This window comes from Schistocerca gregaria, chromosome 3, assembly GCF_023897955.1.
Source record: "Schistocerca gregaria isolate iqSchGreg1 chromosome 3, iqSchGreg1.2, whole genome shotgun sequence".
Classification (NCBI taxonomy): domain Eukaryota; kingdom Metazoa; phylum Arthropoda; class Insecta; order Orthoptera; family Acrididae; genus Schistocerca; species Schistocerca gregaria.
The window spans coordinates 567,649,445-567,669,093 of record NC_064922.1 but is presented as its reverse complement, the minus strand read 5'-3'; the positions used below and the strand labels follow the sequence as shown (position 1 = coordinate 567,669,093).

The window sequence follows — 19,649 nt, the reverse complement described above, 5'->3', positions numbered from 1 at the left end:
CTCCTTAAGATCAATTTGATTTCGTCGAGCTCTTATTTGTCTACGAAGCTTTGAATTTCTTCAAATAAATGATAAAACTCCCTTTGCTTACAGTCTTCTCATCTGTTCATTAACGAGTGGCTTCGCAATGAGTACCTCTTCTTGGGTGTCTGAATACATTTATCTGCGCTGAAAAGGCTACCAAGACAACTATGAACTAATTCAGCAATAAGCAGTCACTCACGTAAACCAGAGGGTCTGGATTTTGTGCTGAAATGGTGTCGTTGCCGAAGTAGAAGTCTCTCAGTTTTAGGGCGGCCTCTGTTTGCTGTTCCACTGTAGGCAGATGGAGTAAGGGGCCTATCGCCGCCACAAAGTCTTCGTTCATACTGGCGATCGCTTCCGAATCACTAAGAATTTCGTCTCCTGTGAGAAAATATAAGCAACCACTTAGAACAAATATTGTGTACCACAGCACAGGATATCAGATTACGAAACTCTTATGACAAGAGAAGATAAATAAATTTCAACATCCATTAAAAACATAAAGGGTATATTATTATACACCAGTGATTTATTGAAAACATGTAAACAATTCCGAAAACAGCCAATTTATAATGCTTTCTTCTGCCACACTGTACTCCAAAAAAGACTAGAAAGAACATTGTGAGGAATTAACTATTTCATCTCTTAATGAGGTGTCAGTTCTTTTCAGTACTTCGACAACAGTAGGTGTGAGTAGACCTTATATAACTTGGATATGCGCAAAAACAGATAATATTTGTATGGAGTAAACATGTTCGCTAACATAACGGTAATGGATTTTTGTCCTACTACTTGTTCAATCAAGCTTGGGAAGTGTCATATTTTAAATGTATTTGTCTAGAGAACCTTTGTGAATTATAGGGTGGAATTTTTAATTTATTGAGAAAACTTCGATATTGTGGGCATATTGTTTGTTGTAAATAACAATAAAGACACTCAACACGCCATAACGATTCGAATTGTCGAATTATAACAAAATGTCCATAATGACCAGGTGTTTCCGAATGCCTCATAAATCCTTCAGGGTGTTATCCGGCCTGCATCATTCAACATTCATACTTTGTAAAATTTGAGTAGTATCTTTTGGGTCTACTCGAATTTATTGTGACAACAAAGCAATATGGTCTCACTCTTAACGTAGACAACTTCCCGAAAGGTTGGACTCGTAATTGTCCATCAATAACATGGAAATGTAACTATTATAAACATGAGGATGGCCGGCCGGGATGGCCGAGCGGTTGTAGGCGCTACAGTCTGGAACCTCGCTACTGCTACCGTCGCAGGTTCGAATCCTGCCTCGGGCATGGATGTGTGTGATGTCCTTAGGTTAGTTAGGGTTAAACAGTTCTCAGTTCTAGGGGACTGATGACCTCAGAAGTTAAGTCCCATAGTGCTCAGAGCCATAAACATGAGGATACATCTATAACGACATGAAACCTGTATTTGCAAATAAAACTAATCCATATAGCTATGAGGCTTTTCGAAACAACTCATCACTTTTTACTTTTTGTTATAAGTTTTATCATATGTTGTATGGTTGTTGAGGGTTGAGTGTTGTTCAAAATGTCTTTGAGCTTCGGGTGAGCTCCCAAAAAAGTTGTTTATATCAGATTTATTGATTTGTGTGTAATGATCTTCAACAACAAGTCAACGTTCTGACATTATTGCTCAGAGGGAACTCACTGTTTCCTTCCTTCTATAGTAGCAGATGAAGATGAACCACCGGCCTCGTTCTTTATTTGGTGAGGTGTATTCCGGCTGTATATTTGACTATCAGATACTGAATAACGTTAGAGTGAGTACTATGTACAAAATGGTACAAATGGCTCTGAGCACTATGGGACTTAACTTTTGAGATCACCAGTCCCCTAGAACTTAGAACTACTTAAACCTAACTAACCTAAGGACATCACACATACCCATGCCCGAGGCAGGATTCGAACCTGCCATCGTAGCGGTCGCGCGGTTCCAGACTGCAGCCCCTAGAACCACTCGGCCAGCCCGACCGGCGTTACTATCTACACATGATGGATTTTACGAAGCGTTTTGCAGTCATTAATCGCAGCTGCAATGTAAGCAAAGATTCTTTAAGTCCTCAGTGGATACGTTTGAAAGAAGAATCGAGAAAGCAAATTTTAGGGGAAGTAACAGACTGACCCTAGAAAACTGAGGGTAGTAGATGGTTGCTTGATTTTGTTTTTTTGGGGGGGGGGGGGGGGGACAAAAGAGCGAGGTCATCGGTCCTATCGGATTAGGGAAGGATGGGAAAGGAAGTCGGCCAGCCCTTTCAAAGGAACCATCCCGCTCATTTGCCTAAGAGATTTAGGGAAATCATGAGAAAGCCTAAATCAGGATGACCGGACGTAAGTCTGAACGTCGTCTTCCCAAATGTGAGTCCAGTGTGTTAACCAATGCGCCACCTCGCTCGATGAAGTAGATGGACTGCCGCCGATTCTTAGGAATAACTGAACGGATGGTCATAAATACATTGTATTTGAATCCTAGTTTTACTTCTAAATCTCTGATTATTACATATTAAAGCACAAGTGTTGTCAACTGAATCTGATCTGATAAATCAGACCCGGAATACTTACCGGATTCATCAGAAACTGTTCCCGCCATGACAGAAACGTTGTTGAAACGGCCGTCGATAAGCCTCTGAATGTAGGATTCAGACAGGACGGCACCCTCCAAGTCTGGCTCGATGGTTGGTCCCCACAAAAGGCCTATTATTGGCTGAAATCGGAAACGCAATTTGTAGTTCACACATGTAATGTTACAAAGGATACATGCGAGGTATCAAATCTACGCTCAGCCACAAATATTACTTATTTTTGTTCACAATAGACTCCGTCATTTTCATCTCTAGAAAACACATCCTTAATGAGAGTATTGTTTCACGGATGCAACTACACATCAGAATTTTGAGAAGTCAGACGATAGATGAGCTATCTCCCTTCCCTATGATCTCACTGAATATCATACCCTAAGGAACGGAAAAGTGAGAAAGAAGTCTGCACGTTGGCTAACTGATGAACTGAAACACCTCTTGAATGCCAGAGACGCTGCACATGTTCATAACAACTTCACCCAGCACCTGAAAATCATGTTACAAGCAGAAACGGAACAGTCAGTCAAGCTGTGACAAACGCATAGCTCAGACATGGTCTGCGTGGTCTTGGTATATGCAAGGTATAATACATAGCTGATTCCATTGTTCCAACCGAAGAACTGAACTGACTGTTGCTTCACATTACCTGCAATCGCAATTAAAGCGAAAATGGAACAGAGAATGATTTATTACTTCATGGGGGTAAACGACTGCGGCTAGGAATAATTCTGCTTAAAGCATATTATTTTCAGTATCATCAAAAAGAAAGCCATTATGCTTTTCAGATCAGCGTCTACTGGACACAATGACATCGCATTCCAGATGATGAAGCTTATTATTGACCCACATCTGCCCACTATTACAGGTATTTTGAATCACTCCATAATGGAAGGTGTTGCCCATGAGGCCTAGAAACAGGGACTAAGTATGCCAATACCTAAAAAGGAACATTGACACAGCACCTTCTGATTACCGACCCTTTTGAATTCTTCCTGAACTGTGCAAGGCCTTGAATATATGGTGCACACCCGCTGCTCATCTATAAAAAATTAACCAGACGAATGCCAATCAGGTTTCAACAAACATCACAACATGCCTGCCTTAATAAATGTAACAGATGATCTGAAGCCCTAAATGGGTGGACAAGAGGCGTCAACATGTGCTTCTTTGGCTTCACCAAAGCCTTTTCACGTTATAGGCTTCGACATTTTACTAGCCAGTCTTAAATTTCTCGCCAAATACAGTGCAATGGCTCCGCTCATACCTCCCTCTCTCTCACCGTGTTCGGTGCCATAAAGTCACAATGCAGTATCAGGACTCACCCAGAGCTCGCTATTGCCTCATAGATTTGTCAATGATGTGTCGTCAGTTATGTTCTACTGCACAGACCAATGTATGCTGTTGACGTCTAGTGGTATCTAGGTTGTTCGCAGATGATGCTGTAATTTACCGTCTAGTAAGGTCATCCGAAGACAAGTATCAGCTGCAAAGCGATTTAGAAAAGATTGCTGTATGGTGTGTCAGGTGGCAGTTGACGCTAAATAACGAAAAGTGTGAGATGATCCACATGAGTTCCAAAAGAAATCCGTTGGAATTCGATTACTCGATAAATAGTACAATTCTCAAGGCTGTCAATTCAACTAAGTACCTGGGTGTTAAAATTACAAACAACTTCAGTTGGAAGGACCACATAGATAATATTGTCGGGAAGGCGAGCCAAAGGTTGCGTTTCATTGGCAGGACACTTAGAAGATGCAACAAGTCCACTAAAGAGACAGCTTACACTACACTCGTTCGTCCTCTGTTAGAATATTGCTGCGCGGTGTGGGATCCTTACCAGGTGGGATTGACGGAGGACATCGAGAGGGTGCAAAGAAGGGCAGCTCGTTTTGTATTATCGCGTTATAGGGGAGAGAGTGTGGCAGATATGATACACGAGTTGGGATGGAAGTCATTACAGCATAGACGTTTTTCGTCGCGGCGAGACCTTTTTACGAAATTTCAGTCACCAACTTTCTCTTCCGAATGCGAAAATATTTTGTTGAGCCCAACCTAGATAGGTAGGAATGATCATCAAAATAAAATAAGAGAAATCAGAGCTCGAACAGAAAGGTTTAGGTGTTCGTTTTTCCCGCTCGCTGTTCGGGAGTGGAATAGTAGAGAGATAGTATGATTGTGGTTCGATGAACCCTCTGCCAAGCACTTAAATGTGAATTGCAGAGTAGTCATGTAGATGTAAGAGCGAAACCGACAAATTTGTAAACACCTTGCGAAAATTTGAACCGTATGCACTACGGTATTGGACTCAAAATATATTGTTAAAGCTTTAGTACTAAATGGGAGAAATACTAATTTCTCTCACTCACCTTAGAGTGGAAGAGCAATGACGGATGAAAATTTAAATTGGTCTGCGCATATAGCTTCAGTGTGTAAAAGGCATCAGCATCTCTCTACGCCCTACAAAAATATAAAATACTCTTTCCTCTTGTACAGAAAAAGAAACTTGTAAAAACATTTACAGTTTCATTTATTGAATATAGCGATGTGATTGTGCGACGTCTTTCTCAGGAAAGCTCACGGTGCCTGGAACACGACGAGAACGCCTATGTTCGATACATCTGTGGTGTGTGACCCTTTGATCATACTTCAACATCATATGCACAGCTATCTCGGCTGCGAGCAGGAAAGCGCAGAGATTGCCGTACGCTCTGCCTCATCTAATGTCTTATCAACGTACACTGTCCCTAATTATCTCCTCGACCTTCATGTTCTTATCTAAAAACATGGCAGGAACACCCAATCCCATCAAAGCAAAATCCTTTCTGTCCTACTCTATCACCCAGCCACTCTGTCAGTCCTTTTCACTTGCAGGAAATGAACTCTGGAAACACTTTCCTCAGTGTATTAGAGAATTCAATAACATCTCCAGTTTCAAAAGACAGGTAATGACATATATACTGAAACAGGAATAATGACTACCATTGTCTCTGTCGGAACACGTTAACCCTTTAAGTTCTTCTTTCCAGCCAGATGTGCCTTATTTCCCAGTATACTTATATGGTGCAGTCTTCTTAAATCTCCGTTCCCCAGAACTAGCTTACTTTGTCTCTATAGACATTCAAGTCACTTTTGAGTTTATATTATAATTATAGCTATTTTTAGGTAACATAAAAAGAAGTACTGCATGAGTGAAACCTTGTTCCGAAGTACATGAGGCCCGAAGGCCCTAATCAGATCATGTTAAATCCAAAAATAAATAAAATGAGAAAATAAACTTATTCTCACTTTGGTATTGCTTTCTCAGCTGCTGGTGAGCACATTCGCATCGTAGTTGCATAGAGCAGAAAATGTCAAAAGAATGCATTAGTCGACTGATCATGTTAATGGAATCAAAGAAACAGTTTTATCGTAGGGTGTCGGATAATAGGTGCTGTTACCTAAGAAAATTACTCCATACTGAGTTATTGTTGTCTGATGTGTAACAAATAGTTGTCCGTTTTGAGACGCAACAATTAATTATGAAGACGTCAGAAAATGTACACTCCAAACATAAGACAATGTGTTTCTTTTTATATGACCTAGTTTGTATTCGTTTTAAAGCAAAAGGCCACACATTACTTTTTGGTGACGTTTTAAAGTTTTTGGTCGTGGACTAAGTGGCATACCTTAGATAAACATTCAGTCGAAGAGTTGTAATTCATATTCTCAATTTAATTTTTGTAATAGTTCCCTAAAAACGACTATTTGTACCACAACATGTAAGCTACAAAAAGTATATTGGCTTTCTAAACATATATTACAATCGTAAACTGTACCAAATCAATAATCAACAATGCTTCTTAGCTCATATGACATTGTGATCTGGACACCAAATCATAAAGTATGCAGTAATTTACATATCTCAACATCTCGTTGTGGCGCACAGCACCTACAGGAGTATTCAGTATCAGTCTGAAAAGAAGTAGTGTGTTTAATATATACTGACTAGCAACAACTGAACCAAGAGTTTTTCTTTGAGACTCAGCCTTTTGACTGATTTGATGCAGCCCGCCATTAGTTCGTCTGCTGTGCTAACGTCTTCATCTTTGAGTAGTGCTTATACCGTACGTCCTCAGTTATTTGTTGGATATACTTCATCCTCTGTTCCCCTACAGTTTATATAGCTCCCTCTAGTACCATGGAAGCTATTCCCTTATGTCTTAACACATGTCCTCATTATCCTATCCCATCTTGTTGTGAGTATTTCCCGTACGTTCTTCTTTCCTTCGATTCATCTGAGAACCCCCCCCCCCCCTCTCCCTCATAACTTATCACTCTATTTAATTTACAACATTCCTCTGTAACACATCTCAAACGCTTCGGTTCTCATCTGTACCTGCTTTCGTGCTGTCTATGGTTCACTATCATACAATGCTGTTCTCATGACGTACATTTTCAGAAATTTTCTTGCTCGAATTGAAGCCTATGTTTGACAAATATAGACTTCTCATGGCCAGGAATGTCCTCTTTGCCCATGCCAGTCTACTTTTTATGCACTGCTTACTTCTCTCGCCACGGATTATTTTGTTTCCAAGGTATCAGAATTCCTTTACTTTGTCTGCTTCGTCGTCACCAATTTTCTCGATATTCTCATATCTGCTACTTCTCATCACTACTGTTTCTTTCTGATTACTCTCAATCCATAATTTCTACTCGTTAGACTGTTCATCGCACACAGCTGCAATTCTTTTGCACTTTCACTGAGAGTAGCATCGCCATCAGTAAACCTTATCCTTGCTCTTGACCAGGCAGCCATGCAGTGAAGCCGCGGTACAGAACAAGGAGGCTGCGCTCCTGAATACCTGGTGTGGCATGATGAGTGAGTCGTCGACCAGCACGAGCTCTTCAGCGCTCACAGACTGTAGGAAGTCAATCAGCTGTTGCGAATCGTCCGTTTCGTAGCCGAGGGCGGCACCCAGTCCAAAAGAATGGTTCCGGGCTTCTGCGATTGTCAGAGGATGTTCCGTTATAACGGTCCCACTCTCAAGGATGGCTTGTGAGAAAAGACCTGCAAAACGAAGTATTGCATAGTTTAATTTAGTGCTGGAGCGGAGAAAGGCATGATAGGTATTGTACTCAGTGACATATTCACCTCGCTTCTGTGTTATTCATCTAAACACCTACAGGCGCTGTCTGCAGGACATTATAAAATAATTAGAAAGCAGTTCTGGATACATTAAGCAGATAAGGAAGAAATGCAAAAATCTCCCTTTTTCAAGAGATTACTGAAGAATAATACACAACCCGTGAGGTTTTACCGATGACGTCAGAAGTTACCAGAGATGAAGTATTGCACAGATTTAACAGCGAAGACGAATGGTAAGAAACAAAGGAATGCAGGACAGAGAAAACGGATGGTAGACATACAGCACGCACGTACATATTTCGAACAAAATGCTAAGTCTGTCGCTTCTTTGAGTCCTAGTATTCAATTCTTTGCTTGAGCTATATAGATCAACTGAAGTAAGGCATACGGATCTGCCGAATGCCGATATTTTCGCCTTGGACAGTACTAGTATGGATTGAGAAACATCGTAGTAATACTGCTAAAGAATGCGAATAAGAGCGACAGCTATAAAATTTGAATTTCGTACTGCAATTGACGAATCCTGCATCATACTTACAACAGAAAATCAGAAAACAAAAATTGTCCAGAATGAAAAACCATTCTCCCAAAATACACACATCAAAAAAGTTTTGCTTCACCCCGGTTCCCAGAACTCCTGAAGATCTACCTCTGTGGACATTGTACCACAGAGACAGTCCCTTTGATTGTTCAGAGATATCACCAAACCCGCCCAAAAATATAAAAAATTATACGTGCGCAGCGCCTATTAGACGGAGGGCGTCTGACAGCCGATCAGTTTCAGTCATTCCACCAGGAAGGAGGTACATGGTTCGTGTTGTCTGTAGTTGAACCATGCCTATATGGTCAATACCGCGGTTGGATCGCGGCCGCATTGTTACTTTGTGCCAGGAAGGGCTCTCAACAAGGGAAGTATCCAGGCGTCTCGGAGTAAATCAAAGCGATGTTGTTCGAAAATGGAGGAGATACAGTGAGCCAGGAACATGCCTCGTTCACGCCATCCAAGGGCTACTGCTGTAGTGGATGACCGCAACCTACGGATTATGGTTCGGCCTAACCCTGACAGCAACGTCCACATGTTGAATAGTGATTTTCGTGCAGCCACAGGACATCATGTTGCGACTCAAACTGTGCGCAATAGGCTGCATGACGCCCAAATTCACTCCCGACGTCCATCGCGAGGTCCATCTTTTCAATCACGATACTATGCAGCGCGGTACAGATGGGCCCAACAACATTCCGAATGGACCGCTCAGGATTGGCATCACGTTCTCTTCACCGATGTCGCACAAGCCTTCAACAGGAAAATCGTAGGAGACGTGTTTAAAGGCAAACCGGTCGGGCTGAACGACTTAGACACACTGTCCAGAGAGTGCAGCTATGTGGAGGTTCTCTGCTGTTTTGGGGTGGCATTATGTGGGACCGACGTACGCTGCTGGTGGTCATGGAAGGCGACGTAACGTCTGTACAATACGTGAATGCCATCCTACTACTAGTAGTGCAACCATATCGGCAGCATATGGGCGAGGCTTTCGTCTTCATGGACGATAATTCGCGCCCCCTTAGTGCACATCTTGTGAATGACATCCTTAAGGATAACGACATCGCTGGACTAGAGTGGCGAGCATGTTCTCCAGGCATGAGTCCTATCGAACAAGCCTGGGATAGATTGAAAAGGGCTGTTTGTGGACGACGTGACCCACCAACCACTCTGAGGGATCTACGCCGAATCGCCGTTGAGGAGTGGGACAATCTGGACCAACAGTGCCTTGATGAATTTGTGGACAGTATGCCACGACGAATAAAGGCATGCATCAATGCAAGAGGACGTGCTACCTTGTATTAGTGGTACTGGAGTGTACAGCAATCTGCACCACCACCTCTGAAGGTCTCGCTGTATGGTGGTGCAACATGCAATGTGTGGTTTTCATGATCAATATAAAGGGGTGAAATGATGTTTATGTTGATCTCTACCAATTTACTGTACAGGTTCCAGAACTCTCAGAACTGAGGTGATGCAAAAGATTTTTGATGTGTGTATCATAAACTCACTAAGAACGCACCAAATGAATTGGAACGAATGAATGATTTAAATTAATACAAACGACAAAAATAGCGCACAGAGTCTAGATCTGTCTTATTCATTTATATTCATTGACCATGACGACGCCTCGCCACAGAAGATAACCGATTTTTTATCCATGGTTCGAAGAAACAAATACAATAACGCCTTTGAGTATGACGTCATTGCTCAAAGCCAACGGCTTGTATCCCAGTCTTCAGGTGACCCCTTCTACTCAATGCTCAGCAACTTCTATGTGTTATCTAGAATTTACAGATCTGATATCAAAAATTTACTACAGAAAAAACGAACCATCAGGATTTTAAAAATGGGTAGTACTCAAATTGTATAGTACCGGTAAGTATTGTATTGTAAGTAATACATGTTTTGAATAGTATTCCAAAACCTGATTCATAATTCAAAAAATTTACGAGGAAGATGTATGCAAGAAAGAAGAGAAACAGAAAATGCATAGAGCGAAGTTAAGGTTTTAGGACAGAAAGAAACTAAAACTTTGTGTTTAGCAGAATAATAACAGAAAAAAGTGACACATAGATTCCTTTAGTCAGTCTAAAATTGTTAGTTATCTAAGAACGGCGGGGCTGAAAGGAAAACATAGAAAACATAGATAAGCGAGTACCAAGATTTCGAAAAAATAAAGCACGTAACGGAAATTTAAGGTGGTCATAAATCTGTTACATAAAATGATTCGGATATTCTTCCATTGTCCATAACACGGCCTCTTGTGAAGAATCTAATAAAAGTGCTGAGAGATATTTCAAATTCACATCGAAATGATCTTTCCATGAAACGAGTTGTTCAGTTGTCGGTGTCCAAATTACAGTTTTACAACCTTAAGAGGATGAAATAACATTGTGTACTGTAGAAGAAGCAAAGATCATATAAAGCAAAGAACTGCAATGGTATTGAATCGAATATGCTATGCAAAGACATTCTCTTCACTATTGGCTAAATTACTACACTAAACATTCTTTCAGAATTAAGTACATTACGTTAAGGAATACGAACATTTTTATATTAAAATAACACGGCCTCTTGTAAAGAATCTAATAAAAGTGCTGAGAGATATTTCAAATTAACATCGAAATGATCTTCCCATGAAGCGAGTTGTACAGTTGTCGGTGTCCAAATTACAGTCTTACAACCTTAAGAGGATGAAATAACATTGTGTGCTGTAGAAGAAGCAAAGATCATATAAAGCAAAGAACTACAATGGTATTGAATCGAATATTGTATGCAAAGACATTCTCTTCACTATTGGCTAAATAATTACACTAAACATTCTTTCAGAAGTACATTACGTTAAGGAATACGAACATTTTTATATTAAAATGACGAGAGTGTTGTGGAAGACAACGGAGAACATGCCGTAAAGCAAAATTTGAACTTCTCGGTGTTGACTTGTAGTAACAGCTCAAAAGCAGTACATTTAAGGCAGATAACTGCCTGAGTTGGTGTTACTATCTATAATTCATTTTACAGCAATAAATCTAAGTGAGGCCCTTTGTGTTTTACAACATACACCCTTACAATCCTCATCCCATTTGCTTACAGCACAATAATTATGTCTAGGAGGGAGCCACATCATATTTTTATTGCCAAAATAAATGAGGAGATGGAAAAAGAATGAAAAGAAGACCCAACTGAATGTTCTCTGTCCAATACCACCTTCCGCCTCAACAACATTTATGACTCATTAAATTACTTATTATATTAGAGAAAAATTAGTTCTTTACTCAAGTAGAAGGAAAGCCTCTGAAACTGATGATAAAACATATTATTTGGAACATTTATATTTATTGGGATGTCCGTGGACGAAGATATCCACATGTATCACAGTTCGCTTATAAAGGAGGAAGTAGTCCTTCACAGACGTATTCCCCGAGTCAGAACTAGGACCAGCACACCACTCAAGTCTTTCAAACGTGTGTCTAGTTAATACATTCTCATGCGATAGGTTTGAATATGCCATACGAGAGACAGTCATTTCACAGTCCGAGCGCTCAATAAGCGTTACTGCATTGTGTAATCAGAGATTGTAGAATTAGATTTTTCCATACGCTGCAAAACTTAATTAGTGTTGAAATCGATCAGGATAATTCGTGTAATTGGTACTATCAATAGTAACAGTCATAGAGATCCCTGTTCGAGGAGGCTTAATGACATCACTCTCAAACCAAATGATATTACCTCCATGAATTGTGGTGGTGTTACTCTGATCTGTCTAACAAGAACTTTGAGCTGATGGTGAAAAGCTGCAACCAAGCAGACATTACAGACGGGGCAGTTCTTCACTCTCTCTGAGAGGATGCGCTGGATGTATCATTATATCTTTCGTAACTTGCCCTAACTAATATGACTGTAGAGAAAACTTTCCTCAAGAGAGTGCCTCTATGGCTGTATTAATAACGTCGAGAAAGCCTTTAACGAAATTTGAAGGTGTAATATCTCAACCAAGGTAAACAGTCATATGTACTACAGTTTTTTCTGAAGATCTGTCTTCTATGTATCAAATAAAGGAGAAACGAAGCTGTTTCTGCAAGTAACTGCATCGGAAAAATTAATTTCGTAGCAGAAATGTATTATGGGCAAATTTAAAATTTTCTCAAAGTCCTCTCCAGCCAGCAACAAGCCAAGGCAAGTGAGTGTCGCAGTCAGACGGGCAGAAAGCCGACATCATGAACAGCAGAGCAAATCTGGAACATATTGTCTCACACAGCAACATCAACTCAGCGAGAAGAAGACATAACGTTAGTCTAGTAGCACGGCAAGATAGAGTAAAAGAGTTAACAGTACAGCAACAGAGAGTAAAACAGTGACAAGAAAGCCTGAAAGCCATACTTCCGAAATAGAGGAGTGGTGTAAAATGGAGATGTCCTGGGAAAAGTAGGCCACATTCGCTCATCGCCGGACAGGTATAATGTCATTGCGGCAGACGAGCAGTAAAAAATACGCAGGCTACCGAACCATCCAATCAATTACGAGCTGCGAGGCACAACGTGTCATAGGCTGCTACCGTTCGCCAAGCTAACTTCGGCCTACGAAACTGAGCTGCCGACTTTGCACCCACTGATGAGAGAATAACTACCTCCGGTTTGCCAAACAGAACTGTTGATGTATGGTGCACCTTCCACTTGTCGCAGTGTTAAGGAAGCGCGATAACTGCCGATGCCCCCGCCTACTGCCTGGAACCTGTGGTAATGTCATCGGCATCCCCCTACCTTCCTTGGTGGTAGGGCCGTGCCGTTGTTCATCTCCACACCGTGCAGAATCACTGAGAGACTACCTGGGCACACCTCTCCTATGTCCAGGAGAGTGCAGCAGCGCCTGCCGGTAGCGACACATGTCGCCCATCGGAAATCGTATTTACGTAAACGGACGCCGCGGGGCCGATATATTCCGAAGATTGCTGAGACAGCGTCAGCACGTTACGAAGCAATACGCTGCAATGCCGCTGACCTGGAGCCGCCACAGAGAAGAATTCATGATTTAAACTTTAAAGTAGTTATCGTTCCGCTAACATTGCATCGTTACTGCCAATAGTGCTAACCCATTTGCTTCACCGCACCCCCTGCTGTCATCCCAAAAACAGTAAGGATCTCAACCCAGATCCCTGCAATTTCTTATTAACTCTTTAGAAGAGCGAACTGGTGGTTTTGGATCGCTGCAGATAGTGTAGAACGGATACCAGGCATTCATGAGAATATCAGCGCAGACTGTCCAACGCGTCTACAAGTAAAGGTGCACCATTCGCAGCCACCTAATGCACCGTAAGGTCAGTATCCATTAAAATAGCCTTTGCGAAAGGGTCCTGAGGTGTAGCATTACGTCCTGTCACTGACAGTAAATTTCACACCTGCCGAGAATTGCTGCTGCGCAGGGAAAATCGCAGAAGAATGGAGACTGACAGAGCAGCTGTTGCGGAACATGTCTTTCAGACAGAAGACCATCACATTCATTTTGACAGGACTGGAGCAGTGGCAGCCACAAGCGGATACCATGAAAGGCTACTCAGAGAAGCCATAGAAATAGCGAAACATCCCAGCAATTTCAGGAGGAGGGCGTGAAACTGAATGAAAATTGTTTTCCCGTGTTGAAGAAGATGTGTACCATTCTTCCACCACAAGATGATAGCTACAGCGGACGACGGCAGTCGTCATTCACCAATTACTATCACGTATATAAAACTTGAGAGCACTCCACCGCACGGAAGCTCGCGGAAACTAAATTTTGCTGTAGTCTGTAGCGAGCCGGGGTGTGAATCCGACATTCAACAAAGCCCCATAAAAAGCCCTCCGCAGATGGGCACTAAACTCGGGTTTTAAAGTGAAATCCATTCGACTACGGCATAAAAGACCAGAACATTTTATTAATTGTGACATTTCCGATAGTGAAAGTTTACATTTTACAATAATATTCGTTTTATTATGTAGTGTGGCCTGTTGGATGCTATGTGTGTATATGCAGTGTACGGGACATACGCCATCTTCGCAATCATGGACTGTGCGGCTGATCCTGGCGGAAGTCCTCCCTCGGCCAAGCGTGTGTGTTTATTCTTAGGATAATTTAGATTAAGTAGTGTGTAATCTTAGGAACTGCTGACCTTAGCAGTTAAGTCCCATAAGATTCCACACACATTTGAATATTTGAACATTTTGCCCCATCTTATCTACGAGCAAATGGTAGTTTCTCGTCGTCGGAGAGTTTTGTGACAGAGTAGCTCCATCCCTAGACGTAAAATATTTTACGAACTGCTGTATCAGTGAAGTATAACGCTTCATTTGCTTTAAGATATTGAAAACGGAAGGAGCCACAACAAACTTGCTACATCACATAACAAGAAAACGTAGAACTTAACAATTCATTGACAGTTTACAATAAAAATACAAAGTATCTGATCAGCCTGTGTTGACATAATATGCCTTTATCAACTCGTAACCCTTAAAAACCGGAGAATTAAGGCGAGAAATAGAATTCCTCAACCTCAGTGTTCACCCTTTAGCACTGCCTGTTCGTAATATACAAATAATGATATGATCCTCAACATTCTTCACCGTAGTTAATTACAATGAAGAGGACTGTACCAGTAATTTTTTGTAGTAGTTCAACACTTTCCATTCCTCGAGAGAAGCAGCGATCCCTCGGTACATTATTTTCTTTCCTTTCATCTCTATATTTCATTTAATATTCGGATTATATGTATTTCGAAACGAAGGAAGGCATAGTTTTTCAGTCTTTCTTCGATTTCTATGTTTACTGTAGGACGTAATGGGCAGAAAAAATTGAAAATCGGTTATTTCAGAAACCGGCTATTTTCGCGGTTTCAGATGTCAGGTTAAACTGGCATTGAAAAGAACGATAACGGTCATCCCCAATCTAGATTTCTTCCTCTGGGAGTACCGTAAGTGTTCTAAAATTGACGTGCAAGCCTCCAGGTGCCGGTGACAAACACCAGTAAAGATGTCGTCGGTACTCCTGCTCCTGTACTGGAGAACACGTTTCGTAGCAGCTTCATGGCTCATCTACATGAGTACTCCGATAACGGCGGTGGTCATCTGAGTGATGTGATCTTCACGAAGTGAGTAATGCATATCGAATCAAACTCATAAGTCTCACTAACAAGTCTGCATTTGTAAATCATGACGACCTGTGTGAATAAACTTTTTGTGAACTGCTGAAAAAGCGGCGTTCCCTCTGGGTCACCGTGTAAAGTAAAGTTGGAGATAAACACTACCACAAGTTTGCACCTGACGAGAGGGGTGAGACGAAGTGCACTGAGGTACACATGGAACCGGCGCTTTGTCCGAAAATCGTGACTCGCTGCGGGTCGCCGCCAAAGCTGGCGATGTTGTTCTGCACCCAGGTCATCGCCAGCTGCTGGTCCTTGAGTCCCGCGTTGCCAGGTGCGACTGCGTCTCCCGTTCCCAGAAAACCTGTAATTGAACACGACATCCATGACATAAGAAAGCAACTCACAGAAGAACCAAGTGATAATTGTAAGTAGACACCAAATGTTACAGTGAACTGTACTGATCACACTTGTTTATAGACAATTTTTAATGATTCATTTGAAAAGTATCTTTAATTTGAGGTTGAAAAGTACCTGAATTAATCGTGCACGGCATACAAAACAAAGCGAGAAATGTCTACATACACATATAGATGGGTAATGAGGAGAAACTGAATAGAATTGGCGAGACAAGAAATTTATGGCACAGCTTGACAAAAAGAGGGAGTGGGTTGATACGACACGTTGTGAGACATCAGTGGGTAATCAGATTAGTACTGGAGGGAAGTGTGGGAGGTAAAAGTCATAGAGGGAGACCGAGAGATTAATATAGTAAGCAGATACAGAAGAATAGAGATTACAGCAGTTATTAAGAGGCGTCAAACCAGTCTTCGGACTAAAAACCCAACAAGAACAAAATAGTACATTTCCCAATGTAAAATTCGTGAAAGGGTAGTAGCTCTTGTAATATGATAAGATACTCAAGAAATTTACAAAGTATCAAAGGCTAACTGAAAAGGAGTACCGTGCGGCTTATAAGGAAAACCAAACATCCTCTAGATGTAGGGAGAGTTATAGCGGAACATTAACGTACAGCTTGTAGATACAGTTGACGTTTACATATAATGTAACGTAAGTACATGTCAAATTCACATACTTTGACACCGCGGATCCAAGTTTCCGGAGAGCATGATCAATGTGAATATAAAAAAGTTGCTAACAAGATATTCCTATGCAACACTTAGTACCAAACAACGGTAGTTGCTTGTAATTTTAATATTACTTCCCTCTCGTGACATTAGTGTAAGTGTAATTTCGGAATGTCACTTTATCATAACTGTCACAGTGCAGGCTCTTGGTGACCAACACTGAAGAGTTTTTGCTCAGACCTTACAGTGTCTCCAAGGGAAATCTCATCTTCCACCTGTCTTGTCACTCGCCATTCTTTCCCCTATTCACATCTTTACTATTTTACTTTATCACGCTCCAAACTGCTTTTGGGCCACACACAAATATAAAATTTTCATAATTATAATCAATTTTCAGTAAGATTGTCATAAACAGAGTCTTTTTTTATCGATTGACAGCATTTATCAGGTACTCAAGATGGACCAACCATTCACAATTTGCCAAACCATGAGCTGTTTACGAAGAAGTCTAGTCGTGTCATAATCCGACAGCGAGACTACTTAAACCACACGATCGGTCTAAGGTCCTTAAAGGACATGTACCAGTGTGCCGAATCGTTAGTGTGTCCTACCTACAGGTTGGAAAAATACCTTACCATGTTACTAGTACCAAATGCCATCCCTACAACCATAATATTCGTAAATCTAAGGTAATAGTTGAGGTAATCAAAATAAAGTACCTCGCCCCAAATCATATTAAGATAGGACTAGATGCGGTGACTTCGCTTCTAAGCGGACATGACTGATCTTTCAGCTAGTCACTCTGTACACAGCATCGTCAAAATATTCGAACATATTTTGTTGTAGTCGTTAGTCTGAAGATAAATGCCACGCCGTTCTCAATACAGTTTGTCCGATTCAAGTCTCCTCAACACTTCATACCTACTATAAGTTTTGGAGATATAAACATGTTGACAGTATTCAGTTCTTGATGACCCACGCAGATTTTTAACCCCAGAACCAACGTCCCTCCGTTAGCAAATTTATTGTTCCTTGATGAATCTGTATGTGTCGTATCACATCTAGCTCAAGTTGTTTCATAAAATTTTCTTCCCAGCTCGATTCAGTCAGTATTCTTCTATAACACCAAATTGCAAAACCTGCCATTGAGTCCTTGTATGGTAATATTACCGCCCACGTTTGACTTACACACAACGAACGCTCCACACACATACAGAAAACACATTTCGTGACAAAAAAGTGACGCTGCCAGAAATGAGGACGAAAGGATATGAAATATCACAGGTTGGAGGGGTATATGACGTTACTCCGGTGATTCTAAAACCTAATGAAATTTCTCAAAATCTTGGGCAGCATGAGCACACGAATCAGTATGATGATTCACTCTCACTGATCTGCATTGACACACTGATTCTGTTGGGATGGGCATCATACAGCCGTTGTATTGTCACCTGAGGCAAGCTGGTGTTGATATTCTGGCACTGGGATAGAGTTGACGTTCAAACTGTTCCCAGGTGTGTTCTATTGGGAACAAATCAGTGGATTTTCCCGGCGACTAGTGTACCTCGGCATCAAGAAGACTGTTCATAAGACATGTGCCATATATGGATGGTAGTTTCTCACTAAAAAATGACACCACGTTAGTAACATACGAAAGGTAAGACATAATGCAATGTGTCCATGATGTACAGCTATGCTGTCAGAGTTCCCTCAGTCAGTAACAGGGCCCTGATGACCGCGCCCCACATACCAAACATAATCAGTCAGTACCAACTGTGACCCGAAGTCGTACTTGATGGATCCCCACACGATACCAGAAGTAACAGTAGTGTCACTCTGGAAGATAAAGAACAAATCTGCCCTAGGGTCCAGCTGTACTAGCAGATGATGTTCATTCTAGGTAGTGCCGTAGTCCATGCTTCCCCTTCATAACACCACTCCAATCTCAGCCATTTGTGTTGTGGTGTTAATGGTAGGCTATGCTCTTATCCGGCAGCCAACCAGTGACGTGCGATGTCACAGAATGATACAGGGCGTTCATTACTTGATCTTGGATGTTACACACAGATGTGAAGGAGCTACTCCGACAGTATTCTGTTAGAAACGCGCAAACTGCGAAGTAGGTCACAGCTGAGTCAGATACAGGTGAGCGCCGATGTTACGCCTTACAAAATACAACTCAGCCGCAGCGTCTTGCGAGGCGAGCCTTCCAGGCGAGGTAGGGAAATAGTTGATACAGCAACACCTAAGCAGAAGAAGGTGGAAGCATTTGGACACCAGCAAACGCAGAAGTGTTTATTATTCATGCTGCAGGGCACAGCAAAGCCAAAGCAAGTGAGATCCGTGAATTATTAATTCCTAGCCACTTTTGTAAAGAAATATTCTTGTGTGGAATTGAAGCACTACCACCACATATCTGTAACACTGAGGCGCCGTCTGGAATGCTGTAAGGAATCTGCAATTGGACGTCTCATCAGAGCAACCCGCCCTGAGACATAAGCTACAGAGCCGCCTCTGCGGGGCTTGCCCAGTCCTGGGACACAGCACATTGGCCACAGTGCTTCTACAGTGGGTCACGGCCGCCACAGCGCAGAAAACATCAGCCACTCCTCAGCAGTGGCGTTACGCCATACCGCCTGTCAGCATTGTGGGGCGCCACCCAAATACATGAGGAAGAAAAATTGGATGCCCCAGCCACACTGCCTCTGTTCGGAATGTACCGTGGTGGAAAGCCGCAATAAAGAAATCGCATACCAAAAAACAAATCTAAGACTCCTCTTCTATTTCAGTGTGCTAGGTCCACTATGCACCGATCCTCTCACCCCCCTTTCCCCTCCCACACTCGTGTGGTGGTCACGTGTGGTGGAATGAAATGTTGATGATGAGTCAGTCCGACCTCACGTGATACAGTCAGATGTCAGCACACGGTTACATCCAAATGTTCCCCAAACATAGATACTGCATGTTTCGGCAGGCCAACTAAATGGAGCCTTCAATGACACACCTTTTTCAAACTCTGTTACGTGCTGACAACACTGTCGTGCATCTACATGCAGCCTCTCCGTGTCTTTCACAGTAATGACTCAACATATTACGCTTTTCACTTTTATGTACCCACGAGAGCTGGAAACAATAAGAAACACTACCAA

The 19,649-nt window shown here is 41.8% G+C and overlaps 1 protein-coding gene across 1 annotated transcript in view; it reads right to left on the bottom strand.

Annotated features, from left to right (window-relative positions):
• The window catches only part of LOC126356035 (cholinesterase-like), a 43,527-nt gene that overhangs the window by 12,529 nt on the left and 11,349 nt on the right, over window positions 1–19,649 (bottom strand). The window contains exons 4-7 of the mRNA XM_050006691.1: window positions 15,591–15,776; window positions 7,477–7,682; window positions 2,619–2,760; window positions 224–405 (exon numbers count right to left, since the gene is read on the bottom strand). Of these exons, the coding sequence (XP_049862648.1) occupies window positions 224–405; window positions 2,619–2,760; window positions 7,477–7,682; window positions 15,591–15,776 (716 nt within the window). The remainder of the gene's footprint in view (window positions 1–223; window positions 406–2,618; window positions 2,761–7,476; window positions 7,683–15,590; window positions 15,777–19,649) is intronic.